The 11,561-nt window shown below is 45.4% G+C and overlaps 1 protein-coding gene across 1 annotated transcript; it reads right to left on the bottom strand.

Annotated features, from left to right (window-relative positions):
- Positions 1–4,671: 4,671 nt before the first annotated feature.
- LOC134285445 (uncharacterized) lies at positions 4,672–8,980 on the bottom strand. The gene is made up of 2 exons (XM_062846165.1): positions 5,605–8,980; positions 4,672–5,530 (listed from the first exon to the last, which is right to left on the bottom strand). The coding sequence occupies exon 1, from the start codon at positions 8,978–8,980 to the stop codon at positions 5,906–5,908; it is 3,075 nt and encodes a 1,024-aa protein (XP_062702149.1). The 3' UTR covers positions 4,672–5,530; positions 5,605–5,905.
- Between the last annotated feature and the right edge of the window lie 2,581 nt (positions 8,981–11,561).

The raw sequence follows: 11,561 nt of genomic DNA, 5'->3' as shown, positions 1-11,561 counted from the left end.
GGTAAAAAGCACCATCAATGACTACAAATTCTGGGAGGACGGAACCTGGGAAGGTCACTCGAAAAAACGCTGATGGCGAGTACACTTTCTTACTCCCTTCAATGGAAGCCTTAGACAGCCGCTTACAATCTAGGATTGCCACATCGGGGATAGATCTATTCTTAAAGCGTCCGAATCCGCTCTTGATGTCATCGCACGTCAGCATTTCGTCGAGGATCTTCCCCTCCACCTCTACTTCTCGTGCCGGCACATAGATCGTATATTCACAGCTAAACGCTTCGTGCTGAGCAATTTCATTTGCTGCTTTGTAACTAGGTGCAGTTACACGCAGCTTGGTCTGTTTCACTTGGTGAATAACAGTCCCAGGATACTTACGCGTCAGATCTCGAGAGATTGAGAGTACATTCAACGGTTTGTTTTTGCGCCGGAAATAGACAACCCAAGGACCAGGCGAAGATGGTTGGTAAAATCGCGTTCGAGCAATGAGATCTTTAGGAGGCGTTTCGCCTCCATTCGAAACGTCCATGCGGGAAAAGTCTACCGCAGATATATCAGCAAGTGAAGAAGAAAATATATATATATATAAGAAAAAAAAAAGAAAAATGGAAAAAATAAACTTATCTAATGCACCCTACTTGGGTTTAAAACTAAATCGAAAAAAAAACAACTATTTTCAACTTAACCCGGTTTTTATCTTGGCGCACCTTAATGCGCAACTGGGAGAGAGACAGAAGAGTGGACAAAAAAACAACCTTGAAAAATAGGCAGTTGGTTTGCAAGCGCAAAGCAAAGAGGAGATGAATAGGTAATAAAACCGTGCTACTTAGCCGTTATTGTTCAGCCGTTCCTGCTGCTGCAGCTACCAGTCCACGGCCGGGGACAACAATCACCACACTAATTGATGCTTGCGGTGTGCGGTTCAATATGAAGTCGTTCACTTTGATAATTTTAACGACTTATTTCGCGGTGGGACAGTCAAACTAAAAGTTTGCTGCTTCCTTCGGAGAGGCGGTTACCTGGGCACTTTCGGGACTAACGCGTGTCGAAAAAACTACCGTCCGGTAGAGCAAAAAAACGACCGAAATTGCGAATAAAAGCGCCGCGTAACGAGACTGGGAAAACGTCGACCAGCTCACTCAAGCACTCAACAAGGAATGATTCATAGATTTGATAAACTCATTGTTGTCTTTTATTCGTGTATGCTTAAACAGTTGTTTTCTGTAAAAGAAATACATTTAATCTTCATTAAAACACTATGCTACTTAACTGAACTTTTATGAACTTGAAAGTTTCGACAAAGTTCCAAGTAGCATCTTAAGCAGCTTTAAAGTTCCGCGAAGTTCAGATAAAGTTCCAAATGGAACTTTCTGGCTGCTTAAGAGGCTAACAATGAGCCTTGCCGGAACTTGTGACCAAAGTTCCAGCAAGGCTCATCTTTAGCCTCTTAAGCAGCCAGAAAGTTCCATTTGGAACTTAGTCTGAACTTCGCGGAACTAGAATGTGCATTTTGTCATGGGAAGCGGAACTTTTGGTTACTTGGGATGGTCGTCTCAGGGGCATCTAAAGACCGCATGAAACCACCCCTGACTCTCCCTGAAACGCCCCTTGATACCCCTGGTGTAACCCTGTCTCCGATGAGACCTCATGTGACTCATGGGACCTCCTTGAAACATTCCTCAGATCACCGCCACTGAAACTCCATTGAACGTCCCAGAGAGTGCATGAAACGTCCATGAGATTTCATGGTACCCCCTGAAACTCCCAGTAATGCCCCTTGAGACCACATGGAACCCCCTGAGACGCCTTGAAGCACCGCTGAAACTCCATCCGTTCCTCTTGAAGGCCTCGTAAAACTCCCTGAAACGCTCCTGAAAAATTCAGGTACCCCTCTGAAACACATTGGGAGAGCCTAACATGCCATTGCCGTAATCCAACAGAAATGCCAACGAAACCTGTCCTGAAACCCCTTGAAACACCCCAGAAGCGCCTGGGAACCCCCTCCTTTTATGCTCTCTGGGAACTTCCTGGAAATCCCCTTGTCCCCTTCACCAGGAGCAATACCTGTTCTCGCATTGAAGCCCCAATTTAATATATGCACAGAATTTCCTCTTTTATGCCTTTTTTTTTATTTCTGTACATTTTAACCCTTTGGAGCCGGAGGGGTCATATATGACTCCGGCGTTGAAACCGAGCATAACAAACGTGTTCGACACCAGCGAGGTCGCGTCGACAGCGGCGAAAAAAAATCGGCTCCAAAAGGTTAAATCAATGCACCCCTAGTCAAGTGCCCAAAAAGAGGTTCCAGTATATTTCCCGATGGTTTCAGGTGTGCTTAGAGGTGTTACAAAACATTTCAGCAAGGATTACAGGGGGCTTTATATGTTCTCATAAGCGTTTAAGAGATAAGTTTACATAGGTTTTGGTGATATCAGAGGGTTTGCAAGGCATTTCAATGCGTTTCAAGACGTTCCAAGATGATTCAGTGGACTCCAAAAGAATTCCCGGAGGTTTAATTTCGTGGGATTTTAGGGGGTTTCAATGGATTTCAGGAGAGATTAAGAGTAGTTTACGGAGATCTGAATGGGGGGTTCCAGAAGGGTTCTAAGGCATGTCTATAGGGTCTGGATGTTGTTTAATGACATTTCAGGAATGTTTTGGAGGAGTTTCGTGGGCTACAAGGGAGTTCAAGGAGTTCGAAAGAAGTTTGTGGGGATCTGTTCGAGGAGCGTTTCAGAGAGGTTTCAAGTCGTTTCAAGGCGTTTCAGGAGAGCTTCTGGGGATTTCAAAGGAAAATATATAAAACGTGTACGTTTGAACTTGTTCGTAATATATAGCGAGAGAGCGTAACTAGGCTTGATTACCCCTACTCAAAGAAGTTCTGGGAGACCCTAATCACTTAAAATCATTGAATTCGCTGCTTGATCGAACATAATTGCTTGAGATTGTGTGAACATGAACTCTGTACGTAGTTCTTCAAATTATAACTAGCTAAATTTGCTCTGTATTTAACCCGGGAGTAGCTGCGTCCTCGACCATTTCAATTATTTTTCTTAATCAAGTAGTAGCAACAATGAATTGTACGGGCATGCTCACGCACGCTCATACTACATACCCCCACGAACCGGTCTAGTTTTCAAGAAAGCATTTCCATTTTCCCCCGAAAACCGAACTCACCGATTTGAAAACACTGTCGGACTCAAGCGAGATTAGCATGACTAGCAAAGGAGACACGGTCCCAACTCAAGACAGCACGAGCCGAAATCCATTCGTCTGTCCGCCCGTTAGAGTGTGTACACACAACCGTTGGTTGGTTGGTTGCCATGACCGGAGATGGCGATCCCCATTTATTCCTCCGGCTGCAGTCGCCTCCACCTCCATTCACCCGTTTCCTGCAGCATTACCGTGTGCAGCAAGGACCAGTCGCAAACGTAAGAACAAAACCTGGTCGCCTCTTCGCTGGACCCACATATGTACTGCAAATCTCGGAAGAATGTTTCGTAATTCTGCAGGGTAAATAAGTCCAGGAAATTCTGGCTAAGACCGGCGGATCCGACCAACTACGGTAGGCACCTATAGCCGTAGTCGACGTCGTCGTCGTCGTCGTCGTCGCCATCGTCGTCATCGGGTATACCCTACGACCTACACACACAATATTTAAAATGAATTTTCTGACCCTTCTCGTGTCGAACCCGGAGCCGATAATCCTCCTGGAGAACATTCTTCTTAGTCCGCACCTGCAGAGCGCAATTTCTGTATCAATCCTCCCATTCCCCATCGCATCATTTGGAAGAAGCGGCGAAGCATCGCACAGGCAGCAGCAATGGTGGTCGGTGGTATCTACACGAACGAACGGCACCGGTCACTGCTGCTGCTGCTGCTGCTGCTGACCACAGCGCGTTTTCCATACTTTCCACGTACGTGGCGAAGGAGATCTCAACAGCATCCCACTAGGTCGCCCACTGTCTAGCGGCAGCGGTTCCCAACTTCACGAGGCGGTGCACAAAGTTATGATTGCAATAATTGTGATTGAATACAGATGGTTCATAAAAAAATATTAACTTTCAGTTTGTGCTGCTGCATTGATTATGTGCTCAAGCTCTACCTACAGTTTCTTCTATTAAACTTGGGTTTCGAAGATCTAATTAAACCACCAAGAGAAAAAATTAATGAGATTCGTATTGGTTTTGCGAGATTAGTGATTATTCTATTGATATATGGATTCGAGAATCGTAAAAAATGTCAGACCATAGCGTATCTTAGCCAATAGTAAATCCCTCTGATGATGCTATTAAGTTTGTTCTTGAAAACTGCATGGCATTTTTCTCACCAATCGGGTATAAACATGTCTTTAAACATCTTTTATGTTGCCCTTAAAAGCGTACCGTAAAACAGGATAACTTTGACAGTTTTTCAACAAATGTTGGGCGCCGTCCATAAATTCGTAACACTCTAAAGGGGGGGGAGTGTGCCCAAGAGTTACGGTCCACACAAAAAAATTAGGATTTTCATACAAAAAAGCGTTATGGAGGGGAGGGGGGGGGGTTAAAAAATGATACTTAACAGATGGATGCTGCCTTTTACAAAATGGGTTATAAAATTCCTATTAAGTTGGTGATAACACAACATTAGAGTTTCGTTTACTTGTGCATACATTTTGAGATTACAGGGACTTACGTTTAGTGCTCTTGATGTTCACGACGGTATCGTGGGGATTGACGGTAGTTCACCGGTCCCAATTACGGATGTGCCTATTTCATTGGTAGATTAATTCATCATTTTATCTGGCTTTTTGTTAAGATTTTACCGAAATAGCTACTCACCAACAATATAGAACTATTAGTAATAATTTCTGGACTACCGATAGGCATCTGTTACGCACGCTAACCTGGATTGATAGTTAGGTTGATTTTAAGCTGTTATTTTAAGGATTTTTGTTGTATTCTTACCGACAATATATGGTTTAGTGCAACTAACAGTTAGATTACGTAGTTCAATAATTACAGTACAATATTTTACTGGTAGTTCAAATAATTTCGTATAGAATAAACAATATTACGGAATACACGTTTTCTGTGCCTAGAATGATTGTTCTCTCCTTCTATTGTCCTCGTTCATCATCATCGATGGATACAAGCCGGCTACTTACGTGGTGTGTGTACCAAACAAGGTCTTGGGGATGTTCGGGAGGTGCGCGCAGACGATGTAGTGTGCAACAACCTCCCCCGGGTAAGCCAACCCGAATGACTTACTTCTCCTCGCGCCGTACATCCAACACGGCCAAGTTCGCTGTAGATCGTTCATACACACCATTTGAAGTTCGTACCGTTGCTGATCGTATCTGCAAGTCTTTACCAGGGCAGGTGGCAATGACTTTGCCCTTTGGCCAGCAATTCCAGGGAAGTCTTTGATCGACGATGGTTACAATGTCCCCGATGGCGATGGGCTTTGTGGGGCAAAACCATTTCGTCCGTTTGGTAATATCTGGCAAATAATCCGTAATCCACCTCTTCCAGAATATGTTGGCCATTACCTGAGAAAGGCAGAAGTTTTTCCTCAGTGTTGCTCCGTCGAACTCTACCAGCAGCGTCGTCAACGGTTTGGTACCATTTGAGGCCCCCAACAAAAAATGGTTTGGTGTAAGAGCTTCGGCGGATTCGTCGTCCACTGGTACATGAGTTAAAGGTCGGGAGTTTATTGTATTTTCGACTTCCGATAGTAGGTTACGCAGAATTTCTTCGGTTAATCTTTGGGCTGGGCATATTGCTAGTAGGTTGCTCTTCACTGTTCGCACCAACCGCTCCCAGCTCCCACCCATGTGTGGTGAAGCGGGTGGGTTGAAGTACCACATGGTATCTGAGGAGACGAACTCTTTCATGATGTCTTCATGATTCACGACCTCGGAGATTTAGTTCAACGTCCGGTTCGCTCCTACAAAATTTGTTCCTCGGTCGCTATAGAAGGCCCTAGGAACGCCACGTCGAGCCATAAAGTTCCTGATAGCCATGACACAGGAATCAGTCGTAAGGGAACTCACTATTTCGATATGTATGGCGCGTATTGTTAAACATGTGGCGAGCATGCCCCATCGTTTCTCTCGCCTTCTTCCTGTTGCGACCTCAATAGGGCCGAAATAGTCTATACCGGTAAAGGTGAACGGTCTCGAAAATGCAGCTAGTCGGGCTATTGGTAGTTCAGCCATGATCGGTGGTCGAGGAGTGGAACTGTCGTTTTTGCACTTTTGGCAAGATTTCCTAACCGTAAAATAGGCGGATCGAATTCGCGGAATCCGGTATTTTTGTCTTAACTCATTAACCACCGTTTCGTGGTTCTTGTGGTGGAATTTGAGGTGATAGTCGATAATTATTAGGCGTGTGGTATGGTGATGGCGTGGCATAATAATGGGATTTTTGGCGTCATCTCTGGCATATTCACATGAAGATATCCTTCCGCGCATTCTCAGCAATCCGTCAGCGTCCAACCATGGTGTGAGCTTATGAAGTGCACTGGTTTTTGGTAAACTCATACTCTGGTAGTCGAGCTTGCGTAGAATCGCAATTTCATCCGCGTAGGCATCTTGCTGGGCTTGACGTATAAGATACTGTTCTGCTCTCCGGAGTTCGTCCATTTTGAGCGGTCCAGTAACCTTGGATTGTTGGCGATGACGTAACTGACAATTCTTGAAAAAACGATGAACATACGCCACTACACGATGTAGACGCTTCCAGGTAGAAAAACGTTCAACGTTTACCACGGGTTCAGGAGCTGTGTAGTGCACGTGTAGACTTGGCCGCAGTTCCTCTTCGGTTTCACCATCGCACCCAATCGCTGGCCGTATCCATAGATCCTCCGGTTCCCATAGAAATGCTGGTCCTTGGAACCACCTGCTCGTAGCCGACAAGTCAGGAGCACTCTTCCATTTTGTACCCATATCCGCAACGTTCTCCTTTGACTGGACCCAGTGCCACTCGTCCGAAGCTGTTAACTCCGAAATTTCGCTAATGCGGAATCCTACAAATTGCGAGTATCGTCGGTGATCGGCTTTGATCCAGCACATCACGTTCCGACTATCCGTCCAGTAGAAATGTCGTTTGATTGGAATTGACAAACTATTTGTAATGGTCTTAGCCAATCTTGCCCCGATCAGAGCAGCCTGTAACTCCAGTCTTGGAATTGACACGAGCTTCAGGGACGCAACTCTGGTTTTTGCTGCAACTAACGAGCATTCGATGACATTCCCTTGAGAAAATCGAAGGTAGACTGCTGCCGCGAGCGCATTTTCACTAGCATCTACTAAAGTATGCATTTGAATGACCAAATCGTGACTCAGAGTAGTTTGTGTTCTGAAGCATCGAGGTATGCTAACTGTTTCGACCATCGGTAAGGCATCTAACCACGTTCGCCACCGCTCGTGTAGTTCACCGTCGATTTTATCGTCCCATCCTATCTTCGATCTCCAGATATCTTGAAGAATGATCTTCAGATAGATTAAAAAATGGGAAATTAATCCCAAAGAGTCGAAAATTGACATCAGAACTCGTAGAATCTGTCTTTTTGTTGGAATCAATTCACCGCTGAGTAGTCCTGATGAAAATCGGTTCCACCCTATTTTGTAGGTAAACGAGTCCGTAGATGTCCGCCACCACATACCCAGGATCTTCTCAGTTGCCAACTCGTTGTTCAAATCCATATCCTTGTCCGCGGTACTGTTCTCTTTGAGCGCTGCCATGACTCGTTGGAAATTGCTAAGCCAATTTCGAATTTCAAACCCTCCAGCAGCGTGTATTAGCTTCACGTCCTGTGCCAAAGCGATGGCCTCGTCTTCAGCTTCGACGCTCTCCAACATGTCATCCACATAATGCCTTTTCTGTATCGTCTCGACTGCTGCAGGATATTTATCGATGAAACGATCTGCGTTTATATTCTTGACATATTGTGCACAACTCGGTGAGCAGCATGCCCCAAATGTCATTACGCAGAGAACGTAGATGGACAGTTCTCCATCCACATCTGGCCAAAAGATCCTCTGACACTGTTGGTCCACTCGTCGCATGTTCACCTGGTGGAACATCTCCTTTAAATCGCCAGTTAGTCCCACTCGAAATTGTCGAAACTGGATATGTATGGTGAACAAAGAACTCAGTTGATCGGGCCCTTTAACAAGTACTGAGTTTAGGGAAACGCCAAACGCCTTCGCTGCTGCATCCCACACTAGCCTTGTTTTCCCGGGTTTATTGGGGTTTGTTACCGGAAACGTGGGTAAATACCACACTCGTGGAAAAGACATTGCAAGCTCTTCTGAAGGAAGCTTGCGCAGATAACCCTTCTCTAAATAACTTGCAATTTGTTTGTTTAAGGCTTCAGACAGCTGTTGATCATGCTGCAGACGCTTCTGAAGACAGTAATACCGACGCAAAGCCATTTCGCGATTGTTCGGCAAACGGACATCGTCGAATTTCCACAAGAGGCCCGTCTCATATCTTCCATTCTCAAATTTGGTACGGGACTGAAGTAGAGCAATAGCACGGCTATCCTCCTTTGATATAAGGCTGTTTGCTTTAGAAATGCCAATACTTTCAAGATCGAAAAACTCCTTTACAGCGTTGTGCAAGCTCTCATCAGACTGAGGGCCGTCCTCACATATATGGAAGGTGTAATGAACCATATTGAGAGTAGCTGGGTTACTGCAACCACCATATACAGCCCATCCCAACCTTGTTTTGATCGCTATGGGGTCTTCATGATTTCCTTCGCGGCTCTGTTGCACCAGACCGATTCTCGCATGTTTCAGTCGTATTAAAATGCGCGGTCGAGCATCAAAGTAGGAGTCTACAGGCAGACCTTGCAAGTGTGGGTACTTTTGAGTCATGTCCGCCATCTCCAATGTTTGATGAGGCAGCTGAAGTTCACTAACTGTTCGAGCTCCGCCTATCCAGTACGCTTTCGCGTCTTTTCGTATTCCAGCGATGTTCAGATCGACCATTCTAGAATTCTTCTCGAATCGATGATCTCCTCCAGTCCATCGTAGGCACAACGGGCTAGCATCTCCGTCCAGATTTAGTTTGTCGGCTAACTCTTGGTCTATTAGCGTCAGCTAGGATCCTTCGTCGAAGAACGCATACGTGGAAATGGCCTTACTCTTGTGTGAGAGGATTACTGGTAGGTATCGAAAGAACGTAGATCTTGTGTTGGCGCCGTGAACGTTACAATTGTGTGCTTGGCTTGGTTGTTGAACAGTTTTATGAGAGCCCGGAACATTTACCGATTGGGCGACCGAATCCTTGTGCAGCAACTCATGATGCTTGAATGTGCATCCATTCTTCCCACACGGCTTAGCCTTGCAGACACCATGATGACGTCGGAGACATTTTCGGCCGAATTCACGAACTGCTGCCCAACGTGACTCTCGAGACAGATCTTGAAAACTCTTACATTTTTCTGCGGTCCTGCATGTTCCTTTGCAAATCGGACAGCTATCCGAAGATGGTTGAGCTGATTTCGCTGAAATTTTAGCTGACTCGGGGGAACTCATCTCCGAGTGAGAATTCAGGAAGGCATTTCCTTTCTTCTCCATTTTACTTTCAGCTCGAACGTGCTTAGCAGATCTATTCTCGTCGTGTACATCTGGGATAGTTACGGTACTCGCGGCTTCTGCAAGCGAGTAGATCCAGCTACCAAACGTCGCCAAGTTGACGCTCCTTAGAGTGCTGCGGTGTCTAGCCCAATCCAATTTAATCGTAGGAAGTAGTCTGTTCACCAGCTGGTGTAGGAGAGAAATGTTGTAGATGTACTCTTCTAATTCGCAGGCTTCCACCGTTGCAACAAAATTCTCTACATTAACAGCGAAATCCACAATAGTTTGGAGTTTATCCTCTCTGAGCGGTGGCAGAGCATTAATTTTTGCAATGAGCGACTGTATTATTGCTTCAGGTTGTCCAAAAAGCATCCTTAATGTCGCAATTACTCCTGGCATGTTCGCAGGGTGCATCAGCCGACTTCGTACGGCGTCATATGCTCTGCCTTTCAAGCATTTCTGCAATCGCACGACATTTTCTTCATAGGAATAGCCACACATAGACGTAGTGCTATTGAAGAGAGAAAGAAATACTGGCCACTCCTCCGGATTGCCGGAGAATAACGGTAGGTCTCTTAAAACAGATTGCCGAGCTGCCAGCTGTTGCTGCGTTGGCATGGGTCGGACCGTTTCGTTTACGACAGATCGACGTCTCGTATTATCTTGCTAAAAAGTTGAAAAGCAATCTTCCCCGGATGGCGCTACCTGCTGATATCTTCGATTGGGCACTGGTTCTGGATAAACGGGACCTTGGCGTTGGTATTGTGGAGCGGCTTCTGTCGGTCCAAATTGAACGGAAGTGTGTCTGTTTCTCGTAGAACACCGGCGGGGATCAAACTCCCCTTCCGCTTCGATACGGGACTCTCGTTGCTCACCAACACTTCGTGTATGTTGTACCCATGCTCGAACTCGGTCCGACGTGTCACTACCAGCTTCGGACCCTTTCGAACTAGCCATTTCTTTCAGCAGGCTGTACTTCTGTTCGAGGTACAATCTCTCCTTTTCGGCTTCTCTTCGATTGAGCTCACGTTCCTCTTCGAGTTTCTGAAGTTTCAATCTCGCAAGGGACTGGTGGGACATTTTTGATGATGCTACGGATGATGCTTTGCTTGCATTTGGGTAACCTACCGAACTTAGATTGACGGCATCCAAAACAGGAATCCCAGCTGTATGCTCGTGAATGGGACTTGTCTACTAGTTCCACCCGATCGATGCTGGGACTGCTGCTCGGGTACCTTCGCTGCTGAGGTTCGTGTACTGGAGATTGTTATTTGCTGGATTCCGTTAGCAATACTGCATTTGGCGCAACTCCAACTGTCATCTGCAATCCCCGATGTGACCCCGACGCAAACGAAGTGGTATCATTGGTCACATTCGTCGCATTGGACCATGGTTTGAGTGTCCGGTTGATCACACGCTGCACATGCGAATCCTGGAATTGTCTTCTCCAACATCTTAGAATCATCCAATCCCAGATCCCAGCCATCACCACCACTTTTGCCTGTGTTTTGCATATTAGTTGTTCCACCCTGTGCTACACTTTCACCAGAGGACTTATCACCTTTATCACTCGACCGGATCCGATTCGACATCTCACTCGACCGACTTGATTAACCGATTGACATTCGTTGATAAACGAATTTTATAAATTTGTTGACAACACCGTTATATAGAGACAATTTCCGCTTTTATTAACCCGAGGATTTCATTTTACAAAATGGGTTATAAAATTCCTATTAAGTTGGTGATAACACAACATTAGAGTTTCGTTTACTTGTGCGTACATTTTGAGATTACAGGGACTTACGTTTAGTGCTCTTGATGTTCACGACGGTATCGTGGGGATTGACGGTAGTTCACCGGTCCCAATTACGGATGTGCCTATTTCATTGGTAGATTAATTCATCATTTTATCTGGCTTTTTGTTAAGATTTTACCGAAATAGCTACTCACCAACAATATAGAACTATTAGCAATAATTTCTGGACTA

The sequence above is a fragment of the Aedes albopictus genome, chromosome 1, assembly GCF_035046485.1.
Source record: "Aedes albopictus strain Foshan chromosome 1, AalbF5, whole genome shotgun sequence".
In the NCBI taxonomy this organism is placed as follows: domain Eukaryota; kingdom Metazoa; phylum Arthropoda; class Insecta; order Diptera; family Culicidae; genus Aedes; species Aedes albopictus.
This window is presented reverse-complemented; position numbering and strand designations above follow the sequence as displayed.